This window comes from Miniopterus schreibersii, assembly GCF_964146895.1.
Source record: "Miniopterus schreibersii genome assembly, chromosome: 4".
NCBI lineage: Eukaryota > Metazoa > Chordata > Mammalia > Chiroptera > Miniopteridae > Miniopterus > Miniopterus schreibersii.
In genome coordinates, this window is record NC_138105.1 from 54,201,832 (window position 1) to 54,223,082 (window position 21,251).

General features: G+C 37.0%; 1 protein-coding gene across 5 annotated transcripts in view; it reads right to left on the reverse strand.

The window, feature by feature from the left end:
* Positions 1-630: 630 nt before the first annotated feature.
* Positions 631-21,251, reverse strand: part of GUCY1A1 (guanylate cyclase 1 soluble subunit alpha 1) — a 53,596-nt gene continuing 32,975 nt past the window's right edge. For all 5 annotated transcript variants that reach the window (XM_081137004.1, XM_081137002.1, XM_081137000.1 and 2 more), the window contains exons 4-9: positions 18,168-18,226; positions 16,046-16,752; positions 14,177-14,662; positions 11,114-11,257; positions 5,677-5,831; positions 631-2,902 (exon numbers count right to left, since the gene is read on the reverse strand). In XM_081137004.1, the coding sequence (XP_080993130.1) occupies positions 2,701-2,902; positions 5,677-5,831; positions 11,114-11,257; positions 14,177-14,662; positions 16,046-16,752; positions 18,168-18,226 (1,753 nt within the window). In that variant the 3' untranslated portion in view covers positions 631-2,700. The remainder of the gene's footprint in view (positions 2,903-5,676; positions 5,832-11,113; positions 11,258-14,176; positions 14,663-16,045; positions 16,753-18,167; positions 18,227-21,251) is intronic.

Sequence of the window (21,251 nt, forward strand, 5' to 3'; positions counted from 1 at the left end):
TAACATTATTTCTCTTTGCTTCTTGATGCAAACGCCTTTAGAAAACATCAGGGGAACTCTATGCTTGCTTGAGAAATCGGTATAAAGAGCAAGTTTATTCTGTGTCCTAGACACTAAATAATGGGGGGAAGAAGCCGTGAATGAAAAGAATAAAATCAGAAGAAACAGCTTGTGGAATTCTCAGGAAAAACAAGCTGATAGGGAAGCAGCCTTGGGACCCAGATTGTTTTTTAGGATAATCTGGCAACAAGATCCCGAACCCTTCGCCCCAGCCCTGTCACAGGCCCTCTCTGTTCATTCTTCTCTCCATCTTCAACTCGACTCCTAAAACTGAGCTCCTATTTTGGTCCCTGTTTCCTTGAGAACCTACCTCCAGGTTCTCTGCCCATGGCTACCATCAGTGGTCTGGATCTGAAAATGTACCCGTGACCCCTATCCTCCAAACTGAATAAGACAGAGGGAGGGAACTCCTTATAGATTTTAGCATCCAGTTGTGGATTTTGAGTGCATTCTATCATGGAAATGTTGTATGTTTATTTTGCTTAAGATCCACAAAGTTTTCCATAATTAGTGAGCCTTTATAGGCTGGCCTGGGGGAACTATCACAGATTATTTCATTTCTCTGAGAAAGGACACACTTCATGACTTTTTATTTAGATAAAGTATGAAACTTATAGAAAGTTTGCAGGACTAGTACAAGGAATTCTCAGATAGCTTTTACTCAGATTACATTTTCTTCTTTGGGTTTTGGGTGTGAACTCACGCACATACAAACACACAGAAAAAATTTATTTTTTGAATTCTAATTAACTTAAAAACTTAAGAAAACAAATTATTAACAAACTGGAGTCTGCTTAAATATTTTTATAAAGGAGACATTTTATTTTATGCTTTTAAATTTCCTTTAATTCCTATTACTTTCCCTATTATAAGGGTTCAGTTACAGACAGAAAAATGTATTTGTCTTTATTTTCCTTTTAAGTATTTTTATTAACTTCATATAATTGTGAGACTATATATTTTCCCAACACCTATAGCAATATGACTGGTATTTAATGAGACACATTCAGTACTTCGAAATATTGGGGAATCACTTAGTAAATAATAATCATTGAAATATCTATAGTGGTACATATGAGATGTTAGAGGCCAATCAGTAATTACTTTTTATTCCTGAGGTCACCATGGGGTAGCCTGGGAACTACTGAAGATAATTAAAAAACTTTTTAATTGAATTACTTTTTAGGACCCCAAATAAGCATTCAGTTTATCTATGGCTCTGCTAATAGTGATTTAAAAATTATAATGTTCGTCTTTTTCTTGCTTTGAAGTTGAGCTCTTTTAAAATCAAAGCCTTTTTTAAGTTTCGTTCATCGGGGATCTTAGACTAACATATTAAAAATTAAAGTTCAAGATCCAGAAAAATGTTTAAAACTTTCCATAATAAAAATCACAGCATAATTTTCTTCATAAACACTAACATTCTATTTAAGCAATATCATTGAGATACTTCAACTAGAATAAAACATTCACAGATGTGTACTTAATGAGACAAAATAAAACAAAAAACCTGATGATTCTTAGGAAATATCCACACTCTAAAGTATTCAACACAAGTACTTAAAAATACACTGTCAGAAAAGAACAAGTCTTATTTCCTACTTCTGAACTTATATTTTCTTATTGAAACTCTTTATGGCTCAGCATGGTGAAAGAGTATGTCTGCTGAAATAGACCCAAATTATTGCGTGTGTGTGTGTGTGTGTGTGTGTGTGTGTTTATGGGGGGGTGTATGCACATGTAAATACTTTATTTCTGTACTTTATGTTGTGTTCCCTAAATGCTTACTTTCTTCCCATGTTGTTTCTGGTTGAATTAAATCAGAATGATATTATTGCATTTTAATATAGGCTATAAGCCTCTTTTATTCTGAATGCTATAACATAGAAATTAATTAATAGGAATTAAATTGCTAATATGAATTAAAATAGCCTTTACCATATGTGGAATAAAAAAATGTCAAACAAAAGGATATATTTATTGTTAATGGCACATGATGTTATGAAGAATATTTTGGTAAAATAATCTTTGATATTTACAGAAGACCTATTTTATATCCATATTGCATCTAACCCAGAATTGCTTATTTTCTTAAAAAAAGAAAAAAAAAGTGCAACAGAGAAAAAATCCCTCAATCCATTTTGTCATATATGCTAAAAATTAAATGAGAAAACGTAATAAAACTCAGCATTGAAAGGCTCAAAGAGCTTACGGTATCAAAGACTATGATTTCTATTCAAAAGCTTTTTTAAGGCAGCACTATCACAAACACACTAATAACCATGGCATTCCACCAGGACACAAGACTGCAAGTGGCTCCATCACATTGTACAGGCTGCTACAATGACCTGAAATATGTACAATGTGCTAAATTTTGAGTACAGCTAGTGATTGTTATATAACAGAAATCTCCCCCAAAAGTCACTTTTCAAGGTTTCCTTTTTATTTTCACTGAAGAGCTGAAGTCTTGAAGTGAATACATTTTTGTCACGTTAAGTGGAAGAATAGGTCGAAATTCGGAATTAGCTCCTGAAATTTTAATGCTGCTTTTAACCACCTGCATCCTAAAGTGCTTTCAGAGATTCTACACAAGCTATAAGGAGTCAAACCCCAAAGACTAATCATCAGGTATATATTTCACTAATCTACTCCTGATGCTTTGCCTAGAAAATTGGCATTGCCATCTTCAACATCTTGCTTTTGGAACCATGGTTTTGAATTTGTTCCTTGTTGATACGCTTCCAGAAAATGACAGATTCCAGGAATTTCACTGGGGAAGTTTGGTGGAAGTTCTTCCCTTGATCGAGGGGTAAACACAAAACCGGGACAGTCTTTGAGTAATCTGAAATAATAAAATAATTACTATTAAAATTTAATACTGACATAACTGTCTACTCAAGAAAAGGCAACATAACTAAATGAATATTCCTCAAAATATTAATAAACTATTTTCACTGTGATTGGAAGAAAGCTCCTAATGATGTTATGAACATCTTCACGGAAGAAGTACAATGGAAAAGCAATTCACAATAACTAGAAAATTCTATCAAATAATGCATTTCACTCATAATAGAAAAAAATTAACCATAAAATATCTTTGCAAAGGCATAATCTATAATCCATACAACAGTATAACACACAGTAATGGTGGAAAAACACACACACAAAATAATCCAAAGATCTAATAATAGCAAAAAACACACCCATAAACATAATGTTATAGAATAAGGCTTCTTAAGTTGAAAGGGTTAAAACATTGCCCATTTACTGATTCACTCATTTTGTAAATATTACTGAGAAATAATCATGGGCAAGAAGTTGTAAAGGAAATGTTCTATATAAGCCATATGCATATATATAAAATAATGTAAGAATAACTTTTGATCTCTCAATAGAATTTTTACAAAGTTAAGGTTAATAGGACTAAAATGAGATTTAATTGTACATATTGATACTCTACTTTCTATCTGGTGTTTGCAATAATTTTCCTTCTTAAATTCATTTGTTCTACTCAATTTTTTTTATCTGCTACGAACTACTCCATTATGCTAAACTCATTTTAAATTTTGACCCTATTGATTGAGTTACTGGGTCCTCTTCCTGTTTGCTTCCTTAGTTTTCTGTCAAATGCAAACTTAATATGCATCTCTTTATTGTATTATTTAGGCCATGGATGAAAATGTTGAATAGTTCTGGGATCTAAACCAACTCCTACAGAAATTATTCGCCACATCTGCCCAACCAGAGAATGGCCTTCTACTGATGCTTTAGTCATGAATTCATAAATACCCCTTGGCCTATTATTTATAAGGCATAATATTTGGCAATATGTAATGAAAAGTTACAGAATCCCATAATAAAAATATAAACTTCAAATTCTGGTAGACTTAGTTTTGAAGAGCAACTAAAACGTGTACTACTCATACTGCAACTAAAAGGAGTCAGTTTTCTAACTTTTGAAAGTGGGATTAGCAGTACACGTTTCTAGGACAGTTGTGACAATTAAATAAATCAATTAAAAAAGGCAGATTAAGCATCAATTAGATATCACATAACACCCATGATTTTGGTAACAATAAATAAGTCTGATAATATCAGACTTTGAAGAAGAGAAACAAACCTTCATATATCATTGGTGGAATATAAATCAGTAAAAGCAATTTGGACAGCTAATTGACTTCCTTAGTAAAGTTGAAACTGGGTACAACCTATGAAATGGGAATACCATTTATAGGTATATTATCTAAAGATATATGTATAAGAATATTTATCAAGTCACTTTTATAGTAATAAAAACTGATACACTCTAATTAACCATAGGGAGAAGGCAAGTTCTGGTTTACTCATACTCTAGAATACACAGTATGTCATATGCACATATAGTGATGTGCTTGATCTGGCTTGCACTGGCTTGTGAGAGTGAACTGTTAAACATTCAGGAATTTTACAAGCCATCAGTGGCCTGAAACCTGCCACTAAGGTGGGAGTATTTACACCATGGAAATTGGTAAATGCTAGAAATCAAGGATTCTCCACTTCACTCCCCAAAGCTGGTTCACCAGCACACCACTGCATTAGAAATAGTATGAGTAAATGAACTAGATTTATAAGAACTAGATTTACATTTCATCAAAAAAAATCTCAAAAACATAATGTTGAGTGGATTTAAGGCAAATTGTAAAAAGATATGAACAGGACTGGTGGAAATCTACTTTTCTCTGACTTTATTTTTTTATCTGGAGGAAACTAAATGAAGAAAGTTATACTCCTGACCTCTTTCTGCCCGTTTTCCTTGCTGGTAAACAGAAGCAACATATGTTATTCCTCTACTCAGTGCCTTCCTGCCTCTCTCTTTAGAAGCCTGCCTGTCTTCAGGAAGTATATGTTCTCAGATGTTCCTACAAATCTTAAGGGATATAAAACCCAGTGTATCAGAGAGAAAATGGGGGCCAGGGGCCTGTAATATTTTATTTCTTTCATAAAACAGGGATCTGAAACACAGATGACAAAATGTTGACATTTGTTAAATATTAGTATTAAATATCATATTTTTTTGATTTTTTTTTCCTGTATGTTTGAAATGTTTAAAAGTAACTGTAAAAATGTATATAATTATAACAGTTTAATAAATAAAAATGTATAAAACTAGAGGTTATTGGTAAATTTAAAAACTATGTTTCTGCCCACATTCTCCCAACATTTCCTATTAATATGGTAATTACAGTCATAACCTTTCTATCACTTGAATTTATTAAGTGCTTTGCTCAAGATCTCACATCTGGTAAGCCTGTATTTGCAACTTGTAAGACACGTCTTCTGAATACAAATCACAGGCTTTTGAAAGAAACTTACAGATAAATACAGAGTGTCACAGAGTGAGAAATGTTCATTAGATCATTTCAAATAAAGATCAAAATTTATAAGAAAAACAGGTTGGAAAAGTAAATCCATTTAGAGGAAAGCTTGATGGCAGTCAGATCCAAGAACAGCTGCAACAGTCCCAGTGCAGATGTTCATGTAGGATAGAAGTTTTCCTTTACTCCCTCTTGACCAGATACCATTTCTCCCAATAAAATAGTAAAATAATAGATTTCAGGTGGTCAATGCAATCAGTACCTGTAAGTTGTTGGGCTGACATTGATTTTCCGTGGTACACTGCAGGACTCAAATTTGTTAGCCAAGGTGACATTGTTTCCAAAAAGACAGTAACGAGGCATCTTAACTCCAACAACTCCAGCAAAAACCGACCCAGAATGCAGTCCGATTCGCATCTGAAAGCAAAAAAGAACCACAGTGTTTCTGGTCATTGGTAAAACACTTCCCACTTGTCAGTGTTGCTTGACTGCCCTGTCTAAATTATTGTACCAATCGCTCTCACCACACCACTCCCTCCTTCCTCAAAAGCCCCAGCCAACCTCCCTCTACTCCTCATAGCTGATTAAAAATGATCAGTGGAAAATCAACCACACCTCTTACCCTTCTCCATTTATGCACTTAGGTTTATTGCACAAAGCACTCTTGTTTCACCTTCCGCATCTGAGACAAATTTCCACACATACCTATCACAGTCACCACAGTGACAAGCAAAGTGTCTACGGGCTGTTTATGTGAACCTGCTCTGTCTCTCAAGTGAGAAAGACATAACTTCTGGACTATAGGAGTCATTTCCCAAAACACTGTTAGAGAGGGGCCAAAGCAGCTAGCTCTCACTATATAAAGTGTGTGTTTTTAGGAATTTTGCTTTAAAAGAACTTTATGCTACACACTATCCCATTAATCAAATAACTAACAACCAGAGAAAGGGAATTGCAATATTTAAGTAAAAAATAACAGAGGAAGCAGGAAGTGGTTGCTGAGGCCCAGCTTATAGTGACTATATACATTTCAGTTTAAAACACCTGGACACATGAAAAATCATGGTTGTGCTGTATCTAGATATAAGATGCAGTCTGGGATATGGCGGGGTGAAAGTTTAGGAATTCTGAAAGTTATCAATGATTTGGAGAGCTCTTGGGAAAGAATATTTGAAACTAATATCTTCTAGAAGATCTGAATGCTTGATGATCTTAAAAGAATGCACAAAGTCTTTTATTACTGCAAGTTAAAGTGGGATATTTTAAATGACAATCAAATACCATGCTTATTATTTACAAGTTCCATGTTTAGTTGAAAATTTAAAAATAAGTTTTATTAGATATAGGCATTTTAAACAAAGGCCAAGTGCTCAGTAACTTAGATGCAATTTAGACTCCAGAAGACTCAGCCTTATGTATAGCTATTTTCTAATACCTGCTAAAAACGCTTCCAAATTATTTGCTTTTAAGATGTCAAATGATGAATTCTGCAAAGTTTTCAAACAAAAGCACTCTATTATGAATCAGGAGATTTGCATTCTAAACCGAACTCTACTAAAATAGGTAGCCTGACTTTCTGTAAGCCTATTTTCCTGTAATTATATCTTCATCTATAAAATGTAGCATTAGCTTATTATTATATTTTATCTTCACCAGAGGATATGTTTATTGATTTCAGAGATCAAGGAAGGGAGAGAGGGAGAGAGAAAGAGAGAGAAACACCACCAATGTGAGAGAGACACATCAATTGGTTGTCTCCCGCAGGAGTCCCAGGCAGAGCTGGGGATCGAGCCTGCGACTGAGGTAGGTGACCTTCGCCGGAATCAAACCTGGGATCCTTCAGTCTGAAGGCCGACACTCTAACCACTGAGCAAACCAGCCCAGTAAAACCCACAACCTTTTGGTGCACGGGATGACACTACAACCAACTGAGTCACCGAGCCAGGGTAGGATTGGATTATTTGTAAAGCCTATTTGTCACTTTTTTTTTTCCAGCAGCAAAATTTAGATGATTATTACGTCGAGCTTTTTCTTCTTTTGAGAACATGGTTTTACATGTTCAATAAAATACAAAAATGATGAGAAAAATTGATCTTCTGCCTATAAATATCAATCACAAGTTTAGCACATTTAAATGAAGTTTTTGCCTTCTTTGGCATTCTTCTGATTAAACCAGTTTCTCTATCTGTACTTAGTTATTCTAGCTTTTTATATGATAAATTTATCATAGCATTTTAATTTTTCTCTTGCATAATTAATATGCAAATACATTCGCCCTGTAAAAATCCAAACAAGACAGACAAAGCACATGCCCCGTTGGCTACCTCCATGCTGCTCTCTCCCTCTTCTCCTTCTCCAACTTCTGAATCTCACCCTCAACTCCAAAGTTTTCTTCCCAGGGAACTTTTCAAATTCAGGAACAAGAAAATGATCCAAACTTTAAGATGCACATAACTTCCTGAATGAATCTTTTTTCCCTGGGGATAGACTTTTATGTAAAATAATAAAAAACAAAGACAGAATTCTGTCTCCCAGTAAAAGTTTGGACAGAAACTTGTTAGTCTTCCATTTGGGGACCACTTTTGACAAAGCCCTTTTCTCATTACAGGCTTCTGGGAAAAGGGAAGGAGAGGTGCCAGAAGTATGTTTTCACGTCCACTTTCCACTCATTGATTTTCACTGCTGCTTCAGCCCTCTGGCCTTTGTCATCAGTCTCCGTTCAGTTTCCTAAGCCTGGGTGGGTGGAAGTTAGTGAAGACATCAGTAAGAATCAAGGAGTGGGTGACTTGTGCATATGACACATTGTGGGGGGGGGAGAATTTGGGGGGGAAAAGGAAGAAAGGAAGTATTTCCCTTGATTCCATCCCATGGGTTAGAGGAGTAAGAAGCAGTAAAAGCCTGGCCTTTTTTTTTCTTTTTAATTTTTAAAAAATTAATTTTAGAAAGAAGAAGGGAGAGAGGGCAACATGGAATTGTTGTTCCGCTTATTTCTGCAATCATTGGTTGATTCTAGTATGTACCCTGATTGGAGATTGAACCCACAACTGAGCTATCCAGCCAGGGGAAGCCCAGGCTTTGAAGCCACACAGACATGACTTCAAATTCAGATGCTTGGGAGACTTGACCCTTTTTGTCCGTCACTGAATTGTGGGTTCCTCTTCATAATGATGTTATAAGGATTAAATGAGACAATGCTGAAGTCACAATATGTCCCTCCCCTACCTCTATACACAACAATGTTTCTCTCTACTAAACACACTCTTCACTTCTGCCTCCATGAGATTTTGTGGGTAGCGCCTAAGGCCATCAGATACTTCCTAAGAATGTAGGTTAGAACAAATAAAAAGGTATGTTTAACATCTCACTTTATAGGTCGTTAAAGCTAAACTATTATTACCCAGGCAATTATCTTTGAAACTAGCTATAAATAATTCCTCCAACTGCAAAACTCTAAAAATACATTTCTACAAATAACAAAAGTCAAGGCACTAATCCCCTGGCTCAAACATACTCATCTTAGTTACAAAATCCATTTATGTGGAAACCATTGGTTTTATTGTTAATCTGGATATTTTAAGCATTTACTTTGACGCTATAAGTTTCCTCACCAAAACCAGAGAGAGAGAATTCTCCTTTTAAAAAAGTGTAATTACAGCCCAGCCAGTGTGGCTCAGTGATCAAGCACTGACCCATGAATCAAGAGGTCCCTGGTTTGATTCCTTGTCAGGGGCATATGCCTGGCTTTGGGGCTTGATCCCCAGTAAGGGGCATGCAGGAGGCAGCTGGTTGATGTTTCTCTCTCATAGATGTTTCTGTCTCACTGTCCCTCTCCCTTCCACTCAAAAAACAATAAAATATATATATATATTTTAAAAGTGCAATTACAGTCCAGCTGGCATGGCTCAACAGTTGAGTGTTGACCTATTGATCCAGGATATTGTGGTTCGATTCCCGGTCAGGGCACGTGCCTGGGTTGCAGGCTCAATCCCCAATGGGGGTAATGCAGGAGGCAGTCGACCAATGAGTCTCTCTCATCATTGATGTTTCTATCTCTCTCTCACTCTCCCTTCCTCTCTTTATTTTTATTAAAAAATAAAATAACGTGCAATTACAAAAATTATGTCTGAAAAACTCAGATGCTGTGATGCTTTTAAAACAGAATCACAAATTATTCAACACTCTCCCCACTGAGACATGGGGTCTGTCTCCTTCCCTCTGGGCAGGCTTATGATTGCTTTGACCAAAGGAATAGAATGGAACAGTCACCGTGTGTATCCTAAGGCTAGGTCATAAAAGGCCATGCAGCTTCCACCAATCTTGTTACAGTCCAGCTGGTGTGGCTCAGTGGTTGAGCAATGAAGTATGATCCAGGTCAATCTATGACCTATGAGCCCAACCTTTCAGCCACACCCAGTGAGGAACCAGGCATGTAAGTGAAGCAGCCACCTTGGAATGGGTCCTCCAGCTCCAAATGCTACATCCAGCTATTCCAAATGACCTCAACCATTTGAGTTTTCCCAGCAGAGACATCAGCTATTGTGAGCAGAGGTGAGGTATCCCTGCTATACCTCATCTAATTTCTGATGTACAGAATCCATGCATAATAAATGTATGAAAGTGTGTAACACAATAACATATACCTGGGAGGACAGTTAGCTTAGAAAACCAATATGATGTGTGCTGTCTACTAGCCATACATGTATGGTGTACATGTATGGTGTCTACTGACATTGACAGGAGCCAAAATGAAACTTCTAAATGTTATAGTTCTGTTTTAAATTTTTTTCTTTTGTCACTTTATATCTCATAGCTAATCAGATAGGATTCTATGTCACTTCAAAGGCCCATTTCTGGGTCATTAATTGAGATGTGTTCTATAAAAATTAAGTGGCAGACTGACTACTGCGCCACAAGTAAAGATAATCTGCTTATGTTCTACCTACTAAACTAATGCCCAGCACGTTAATTTTATCTCATCATCTGCAATAAAATACTATTCTGGAATCTGATGCATCTAGACATTGCAGAATTTTATGTGTCCTGGAAAATATTGGTGGATTTACAGTCAACATTCTTTCTACTGTAATGTCCTCCCCTGCAGGTACTGGAAAGCTAAAAATTACATTTTCCAACCCCCCTGGCAGTTTCTAGATGCATTTCGATGGGGTGACTCAGACACACTTGCATAATAAGACTTGGAAGCCAGGATTTCTGCTGCAGCCGAACTTCTGTGGAAGCCTTTTGTTTTCTGCGGTATGCTTCATGGAGAGCCCCGTCCCCAGGCACTCGCTCATTCGGTGGGGGTCATGCGCAGGACTTCCCCGTTGTTGATGCAGATTAGAGCAGGAGCAGTTTCGTCTTGCAGCTAGCAGCAGACGCAGCAGCTTTCCGAACACAAGAGTTTCCTGACTATGGCTCTGGGGGTATCGTTCTGGAGCCAACTTCCTGACTGAGGGAAAAGCAGTGGCTCTGAAATGAGGCTTTGGGAGCCATTTTTTTAAAAACTCAAATTACAGATGGCTTCTTTGTTCCTCTCAATGATTCTGTAAACCATTTAATACCATGCAGTAAATTTCTTCCTGCTTAACAAGTGAGAGCTTGCTTTCTGCAACGAGACCCCAACTGATACACCATTCTTTTGATAACTAATAAGCGTTTACTCTCATTTCCTCGAAAATACAGTCCATGATCCACTTTACCTTGATAGGCTCTCCATGAGGAGACATGACTTCATCAGAGAGCTCCATCATCTTCAGGGCCATCAGCGCTATCTGAACAGCATGGGTATCACTTTCTTTGTGTAATCCCCCAGCCACACAATATGCATCACCAATGGTTTCCACCTACACATAACAGATTTTCCATATTACACACAGAAAAAAGCTCAGGAAAAATCACAGCATACAACATAGAGCAGAAGTAAAGAATCATATAGTAACAATCTCGGTGTTCTTTGTCTAAGATACTGGCTACAAAAAGCTAACAATTAATTTAAAGCCACCAAATTGTAATAATGGCATTTTTCTTCTCTTCTAAATATTTATTGTAACTTATCATATCACCTCATTCTTTTCATCCAACGCTTCCAGTGTGGAGAAATGGAGGTGAGAAAAGAAAAAGGAAAAACATAAACCTTTAGTAATTTTCCATTTCACTCAGAATAAATGCTGAAACCCCTTTAAGGTGCCCAAGCTTCATCTTGACCTGCCCTTCTGCTAATTCCTGACTTTACCTGTCAACTCTCCCTCTTGCTCACTTTGTTTCAATGCCACTGGCCTCTCCTGTTTTCCTGAAAACATACCAAAACATAGCAAGCTCCCACTTGCTATTCCTTTGCCTGGAATAATCTTTCTGCAGATAACTGCTTGGTTTGTCCCTCATTTCCTTCAGCCCCTTACAATATCACCTTATGAGAAAGGCCACCCTCTATGAAACAGCAATCACCTCTTACCCTCTCCCCCTCTCTCCTGCTTTATTTTTCTTTCATCATATTACACCACATGAAATACTATAAATGTATTCACTTGTTTATTGTCTTCCTTTCCCACAGTAGAATGTAAGCTATCTGAGTTTGTCTATTTTATTAACTCCTATAGCACCAGTGCCCAGTATATTCACCAGTGAATGGACCAGGCAGCAATGCCTCCCGTAAGCTTTTCTCGGCAGTGAATAGATGTGAAGTGCTTAAAAGAAAGGCTAACATATCACAGGTGCTCCATAAATGTTATTAATTAGGAGGAGTGGTACACTCACCCCTCCTTGGACTTAGGTGCCTATTCTCTGTGCTATTTTAGCACATTTTCCGGACTTGAGTGACATATGGGGCCTTTATCATGTCCTATGGAAATCTAGCATTTGTCAGTGCAGCCCTCCCCGCCATATGTCAACTCTTCTCACAGGGATTATGCCTACTCACACTGAAAAATGCTGGATAACAGTAGATATTTGCTAAAACAATAGATAAATAAATACTAACACAAAACAATGCCTAAAAGATTGAAACACGGACAATGAAATTCAATAAAGTCCTGCTGTGATCAGATCCCTGAATAAATAAACTTGACTATTCCTTGGAAGCCATGACACTCATAGTTCAGCCTATGATTATACATTCTGTGTATCTGAAAGTTACTTAATGGTTAAAACCCTCCCTTATTTATTTACAGCTCTCTCTAGGTATTTTCATGAAAAATCAGAAGTGGAGAGAAGTGGACAGAAGGACAGGTAAAGAAGGTGACTAACTAGCTTTGGCTGCAGTTGGGCGAGTCAGGGAAATCTGTGGCTACCATCCTTGTAGTAAGGAGGTTAGATTCTAAATACTTGATAAAAATAACCATTTTTTTCCCAAGTTTCAACAAGATGAAACTTGAAGAGGAGGACTACTTCTTCTGTTACCAATCACAGCCGTTTGCAAAGAACAGCAGGACTTCCTTCTCACAATTCTGAGAGGAGACATTCTCAAGATAGAAACTGTCTACAAATAAATATAGCAGATTCCATAAGAGGCCATCAAGCTTAACCTAACCAAAGCCAATTATTTTATCTGTAATTATCCAAGGGCCTATTTTTGTCCCATGGGATCATAGCTGTGTCTGGAATTTCCTGTTAGAAATTTTTAAAAGAAAGGTTTTTTTGTGTTTTGCTTTATTGTTTTTTGTTTGTTTGTTTGTTTGTTTTTACTTCTAGCATCTAGATTGAAAAAAAGCAAGGGCTTGTATATTCCCATAAATAATTTTTGTTTTCTCCTCAATCTTTTATCTATTCCACATTGGGTTAAGCTCTGAAATCCTAGGTTGTTATGTGGCAAATTAAAAAATAATTCCAAGTCACACAAATGAGAGGCATGCTCTGTTCTTAATTATGTCTCAAACAATGCAAAATACTCTATATCAGTAAAAAAACACCTTTTACTTCTAAAGGAATGGGCAGAACAGGAAATCTCTTCATTAGTTCTCTTTTGATAATAGTTACATTTAAAAGATAGCTGATTTCATGTTGGAGACAATCACTGTGCATCCCTAGTGCCTAGAATGATGCCTGGTACATCCTGGGTACCCCAAAGTCCTGCTGCCTGATGAATTACAGATGGCACTGACCATGATGTATGTTGTTCATGCATATAAACTCTTTGGGTGGATGTTATTTTATCTGTTTCAAAAATGAAACATGTCAAGTAAAGACAAGATTTGAAGACAGGCTTCTCTTATTCAGGCATCTCTGCCCTCAGCCTCTCTACAATAAAGCCTTAAGTAGGTCATTTGGATTTCTGCTAACTGGCCAGACAAAGTATCCTGCTAAGTGCATATTGAATTAATCTATTTAAATACTATTTGTATAATCCTCATGTTTCTTTACTTTCATAGATACAAAGGATAAGTTTTCACTGTACAAGCCATACTCTGAACTATATCATGCTTAATAACTCAACTCGGTTTCCAGTCAAGTGTCATGTTCATGGACTTCTAAACTTCACTATACCCCACCCTCCACTCAGTCTCTCATCCCCCATTCTATGCTCATTCCTGGAGAAGACAATGTGGCAGTCCTTTCTGGGAATCATTATCTCTTGTTTCTGAGTAGATTCAGAGCTATTTCTGGCTGGCAAACACCCACGTAATTAATGCACAATGCCTGCTCCCAGATGTGGCTTCCTGGATGGCCCTGCTGGGACAGCCTTTACTTAGTAACTCAGATCCTAGTTTCAGTGCTTTTCCTCAGTGACTTTTGCCTGGAAAATGGGCATTGTCCTGCTCCACCCCTACCTTGTAGACATCCAGCTCTCCACACTGCTGGTCAAAGCGTGTATAGAGCGCATTGAGCATGGTGATGACCTGCAGCGGCGAGCACTGGGAGCAGATGGCAGTGAACCCAACAATGTCTGAGAAAAGCATGGTGACGTTACTGAACTTCTTGGCTTGCACGACTTGCCCTTGCCACAGCTGCTGTGCCACCTCGGAGGGAAATATAGAGCACAGAAGATCAACTGTCTTCTTCTTCTCTTCCTCCAGAGCCTGGTGGGCTTGCTCAAGAGTGGCTTTCAGTTTTCCCAGCCTCTTCTTAAGGCCATCTTGAGCTCTGGCCTGTTCTCCTATCAAGACCACATCCCTTAGCGCATTGTGAATTGGGATGTCAGAGAGGTAGAGCCCTCGTCCTGTAAAATCTTCTAATCTGTCCACACAGGGTGAGCCCAAGAACAAGATTGCATTGGATTCAATGATGTAGATCATTTGGCCTTTGAGGTCCATAACCTGTGAAGCAAAGGAGAATTGCTATTATTTATTCAAGTTCTCGACATCTTTTGGAGACAAAAGGAGAGAAAGTAGATACAGTAATAACCCCTTTGTATTGAACTTGATTTTTTTTTTTCTACCTGCTGACCAAGAACAATATTCTTTTTATAGTTCCAGTTTACTATGGGTTCTAAAATGTATGAAGAGTGTACTCTACACACAGATCACAATTTTCAATAAGCAGTGCAAAAAAATTCCTTCTTCAAAGCTTTCTCAGTAAGTGGCACGCTGCTGGTCCTGTGACTACATTCTTTTGATAGCAGAAGCCAGCAGAAATAATTGCACCAAGGGAGCCTTGAGAGAGGTGAGGCTTCAAGTGATCATCCTGGATCACAAGACTTACTTGGGTGAATGTGGACAAATATGTATATGTGTGTTGTTCACTGCAGCCAAGAGTCAAAAGCAACCCAAATGTCCTTCCACAGCAGATGGTTAAATAAAATAGAGGACAACCTTACAATAAGATACTACACAGACTTTAAAAAGTGAAACAGACATATATTTAAGGACATGGAAGCATGCCCAAAATATACTGTTTAGTGAGAAAAAGGAAATTATAAATAGTATTTTTTTTTGTTTTAAACAAAAATGTATATAACTAATGTCATTGATTTGTTGTTGTTGCTACAATGGACATCTTTAAGTACTGCCATTTTAAAAAATATTTAGCTATACAATTTTTATGATAAAAAGCAATAAAGCTGTTTTCATTTTTGGGAACAGTGTGTCTGCTGGGATTATGCATGCCTAAAATTTATATGTATCAGAAGACTATTAGCTTTGCTGTACTATCAAGCAGGATTTAGCAAACTTTGTAACTTAAGAGTAAATAATTACAAAGTTCTCTACCATGAGATGACAGAACATTTTCTCCCACATCCTCTAACAATTAATCAAACAAGTTATTGATTTTTTCCATGTTTATTAAATATTGAGTTAAAAATCCATTTAGTTGGGTCCTATAAGAAAAAAGTAGTTTTGTTTGTTTGCCATAAAAAAATACCTCTTATTCCAAATTAAGTCAGCTATTTGATGATGATTGAAAACATATTTTATATAAATATTTTTATAATTCAGTTATAAAATACTTCATAAATATTTTACATGGTAAACTACATTCAATGAATATTTGTGAAGAGTCAGGTAAAAAAGAAATGCATACAGAAAGGATCTTGTTTTAAATTTATTCCAGCCTTATTAAGTATTTTAGAATTGTTTAAAACATAAGTGTTTTATGAAAACATTTGCAGTGATGCATATGCATTTGTACCTTTTTTGTTTCTGGTTCTTAAATATGAAATAACTGAATTCATATTCAAAATACTATTATGTATCTCTTACCCTTGAAGATTTCTTCACAGAGTTGTCCCATCTCCTCACTCGGAGCACAAATTGCAAATTCAACATAGTCATGATTCCGCTAAATGTCTGGTTGATTTTCGGAGTCAGAATTTCAAAATACTCTTCAAACTTAGGCTTTCCTTGCAAGTCCCTCCTGTTCATCAGCCTCCTGATGCCGTTGCCAAATTGCAGAATCGTCATGTCTTTGTCAAACATGAAATGGAACGGAAATGTCTTGCAGAAGAGAGAAGCAGGGATGACCAGCGAGGACTGGGGTTTGCCTGGGGACAGGGACGGTTTGGTGCTTTTGACATGAACGGAGTATAAGGCATAGGGCTGGTTAACGAACTCGCTGCCATCGCTGCGGAAGCAGGAGGGCATCAGTGACACTTCCACCTCGGTTTCATACAAGATGTGAGCAGCCGCCTTAATGACGCCGGGAAGAATCAGAGATGTGATCTTCTTGGGGAAGAAATAATAAACATTTAAGAAATCGTGATCCTTATCGAGGCAGAGAATGGAGGCCGCCTCCAGCCGGCCCTTCTCTGCTTCTTGGCAGTGGCTGCTCTGCTTCAGAAGGGTGCTGAAGCTATTTAAAAAATCTTTGAGGGTTCCTCCCACCACACCCAGGATGTGTTCATCTTCCTCATAACATATTTTAAAAATCTCTTCACCGAGAGATGCTTTGATGATCTCCGCTGGAACTCCTGAAAACAGATAACACATTTTTTGCCAAGTCAAATAGGTCATCTTGGTAGAACTGAGCTGTTATGACTCTTCTATACATTGTTTTATTTGATGATTTAATTTCCTTTATATCTGGTAATAGAATTCCAACCCAAATTAACCACCTATATTCAAATTATCTACACAGATTCATTACTAAAACTCTGGTAATTCTGATTTAAAAATCCCAAATCATTACTTAAAAAAAAAAAAAAAGATCAATTGAGTATAACATACAACTTTTTTATTATCTCCCTAAACTTAGCTATAAAAAGGCAATTGGAATTGCAGGATCAAGTCCATTTCAGAAAAAGCTCTCCCATCTTGGTAACAACAAAACCAGTCCCTCTTGACAAAAGGCTACTGTCCCCCTTGTGGGGTCTCCAGGAGTATAAGCTTCACAGGGATTAATTGGAAATCACTGGTTGTGAAACTCAATTTTGTCGTTTTTTTCTTTAGAGATAACATAAAGTAATTTTTTCTGCGTATAACAGCATTCTTGTTGGTTAATGTTACTCTAATGAATATGTGTTTGGAATACATTATTTACTTTCTACAACTCCGTGCCGAGCCTCCCTGACCCTCTAAGCTCTGTGTACCACACTCCTTTTCATCTGTAACTTGGGGAGGACAATAGTGCCCTCTTCACAGCACTGTTGTGATCCGGGGGGGAAGATGGTTAGAATAGTACTTGGCTCCTAAGAAGACTTCAATATGAGTTAGCCACCATCACCATCATCATCATTATCATTAAAATCTGAATAGCTTGCACTTTTAGAAAAATTTAACTTGTTGGTCATGTACTCAAACTTTGAAAAGGAGAGTACAACCAAGTTACTCAGCTACCTGTTCCCCTAAACTACTTATTAATATGAGAACACTGTTAGCCCCTTTCTCTATGACTATTTTGAACCTTTTAAAAAATTCTTTATTTTACTTTGTTCAGTAGGATGCTTTATGCATAAACAAGGAACACTTAGTTAACTTCAAGACCAAAGCATGTAAATGTCTACGAGTCAGCTTCTCATGCAGCTTTATCTAATTCTCAGCAAATAAACGTTATAAGAAGAGGAAATGATACTGGGGGAGGGGGGTGGGGTCAGTGGAGAAAAAGTGGGGATATCTTTAATACTTTAAAAAATAAAGATAAATTAAGAGAAAAAACAAGAGAAAATGTTTTAATATGAAAAAGAGTTATTCTTTATGTTAACACAATACATAGATTGAACACTTCACACTGGAAGTCACCAGTGAATAAAAATAAATATTGTAGGAGAAAATATTAGTTCTTCAGGTAAATCTTTTTTACTAATAGAAAATATTAGTTTACAGACAAAATATTAGCTCTAGAAGTATAATTAATTCCTAATTATATATACTCAAACAATTCTATTACCTGCTGCAAGTGCTTGGTCTGCAATCATTTTTTCAAAGTCTTCTCTTTCCACAGATTTTCTGAAATTATTTCAATATCTTAAATTATAAACTGACAAATGAATGCTAAGACTTCAGATTATAACAGACAGAAATCATAACAAATAATTTTAAGCTACCTTCTCTGTAGAGACAAATTTTCACTATCGAGTTTACAGGAAAGGAGCAGTGACATGTACAACCCAAAGCAATGTTAAAACACATTCTAATATACCAGAATACAGAGTGCTTCGTCATTTTTAATGAAATACTTGCCTTTTAATTGAACTTTATTTAAGCTAATACTATAGAGATCTACATTGGCAGGGATCCAGGATTTTAAAATGGCTCACAAGGGAATGGTAATAAAGTTGCCCAGTTTTTCTGATAACCCCACCAAGAAGAAAAACCTACATACTGATTATTTCACTTTTAAGTATCACCATTTCTTTTCCCCAAAGCAAATATACAGTAAATCCTGTATATTTAACTCTCAGACATCTTTACATTAAATTTTATCCTTGATTTTGTATAAAAATGAGTAACTTAAGAAATCTATTCTTTATTCAATTACTGCACTGACTTCTGTAGCATAGACGTTGATAATATAATAGCATATATATTGATTGATTGATTGAAGACTCTAGTGATTTCAACTGGACAACTTGCTGATTCATGTCTGCCTAAGTTTTTGTTGATGATTTCTAATAGTAATGACTGATTATGATAGAACTTTCCAAAATACAGAAGCATGTTATAAGACACCCAATTTGTTTCTGGTTCATTTTGCCATTAGACAAGCCAAGTTTACAAAAAAGCATGAATCTAAAATTTTTAATAGGTTTCAGAGAACATGGCACATGTGGAGAAGTTTCAAAAGGAAATATTTTCAAAAAGGAAAGTTGCTCAGTCCACTACTTTATTACATAAAGGTATAGTGCTTATAATTATTTAAAATACTAGGTGGAAATATTTTCTTACTTTAATGGGCTGAGGAGTACTAACTAGTATTATCTCGTTTGACTTTAGAGACCCCCCCAAACATTTTGATACATAGTGCTTCTTTATAATACAACATCTGTATACTTTATTGTGTGCTCACCACCCAAAGTCTAGTCTCCTTTCATCACCAAACCCCTTGATATATATTGTTTTGTATTAATAAATCTTTAGATTTGCTTCTTTTTGTCACTTAAGCAACTTCTAGTTTTTCCGAAAGAATGAGAGCAAATCTGCTCAGAGAACTGTAATTCTGCCAATTCCCACACCCATGATATGAGATATGAGCAAAGTGAGTCCAAACAGCACATAGTGCAATTCAAAATAAGTTCCCTATATTTATCTTCAAAAAAGGAGGTATAAGCTTGTATATGCACCAGCAAATGTGTGTGTGTTATACACACACGCACACCAGCCGTGAGTTCATACTTATGATGATGTAAACAAAAGGTCAAAGAAAAATAAACGCTCTATGTGCAACCAACCCAGGGAGATATCAGAATGTGTTTTACTAAAACTCATTCACTTAAAAAATAGATGGTGGTGAGCTCCAGCCCTCCATTTACAGATACTTTATTATTTAATATCTTGGTGTTTTGCTTTTCACGTCACCTAAGATGATAAGCAGTCTGCAAAAGGGTGTAAGGTGTGTTCAGCAGCTGGCAAAATGAGAGCAGTAGAAAAGGCAGTTGCCTCACCAGAAAAAAGATGGGGGGGGGCGGTGACCAGAAACAAAGAGCATACCCAACAATTTAAAAAGGCAAAGCAGCCCGGCCGGGCGTGGCTCAGTGGTTGAGCGTCAACCTAGGATCCAGGTGATCGGGGTTCGATTCCCGGTCAGGGCACATGCCCGGGTTGCGGGCTCGATCAATGACTCTCTCATCATTGATGTTTCTATCTCTCTCTCCCCCTCTCCTTTCCTCTCTCTGAAATCAATAAAGATATATTTAAAATAAAAATAAAAATAAGAAAAATAAAAAGGCAAAGCAGAGAGAAGCCATTTGGCATATCAACAGGAACTCTTATGAGAAAAAGGAGCCCTCGTCTTATTTCAACAACTGAATAATTAGCACTAGGACAATTTAAAAGTATGATCAGTTCTATAAGAAGTCAGGGAAGTGGTTAAAGATTTTTCAGGATTCCCAAGTAAACTATATATTTCTGTTAAGTTCTGAGATTTTTCAAAGAGAGACACTGCTGGGAACACATCCTGGTGGAATGTCTGCATTCGACTTAGAAACATTCAGAACACAAAGCTCTGAGAATAAATTTTGTGTAAACGGGCTGCCAAGGACTTAAGCAGACAGACACAGTAGCACAGCTACAATGACTCCTGGCTATCTTATCAGCTGACTGAGAAGCAAGGTCAGAAGCTGTGGAATGCTTTGCATATCGCTCATGTAAACAGAGCTTCCGTCACACACACGGATTCGCACTCTCTCCTGGACCCGCCTGTGACCCCTTCTTGGCAGCCTGCTGCCTACAGCCTGGGACCAGTTAGTCAGCAAGGAAAATTAAGCGCAGATAATCCACAGAAGAGATTATTCACTCAGGAGTTGTAGGGAAACGAATGAATTTATGAAATATCTTTGACAATGGTATTGGCTTGTAAAACTTCAATGTTCAGTCCTGTAAATGTGAACTCAAGTATTTATTCTGTCATTTGCAGGATGAATAATCCTGGGGGCTTCAGGAAATCAAGAACAAGTCCAAATCAAGTTATCCACTAGCAGTGACTGTGCCACGACATAGTTGAAAAGTTAAGTATACAAATGAGATTATTTTTAAAAATCTCCTTATATATTAAGCTGCTACAGAAAGCTAGCTTAAAGAAAATTTCAAAGACACAGTACATGAAAAAAAAGTGTCAAAGAACTCATTCAGCCAATGCACACCAGTTACAAAGATTCTAAAAATACTTCCTTAAGGATTAATAGCTGCTGCCCCAAGCCTCCCTCTTTCCTCCGTTTCATCTCCTCCTGATGCAGCCCCTAAAAGTCTAACCCTGGGGGGTGGGGGCAGAAGTGGAGGGAGAGGGGCATGGGAACCCTACTCCAACCTCTTAGCA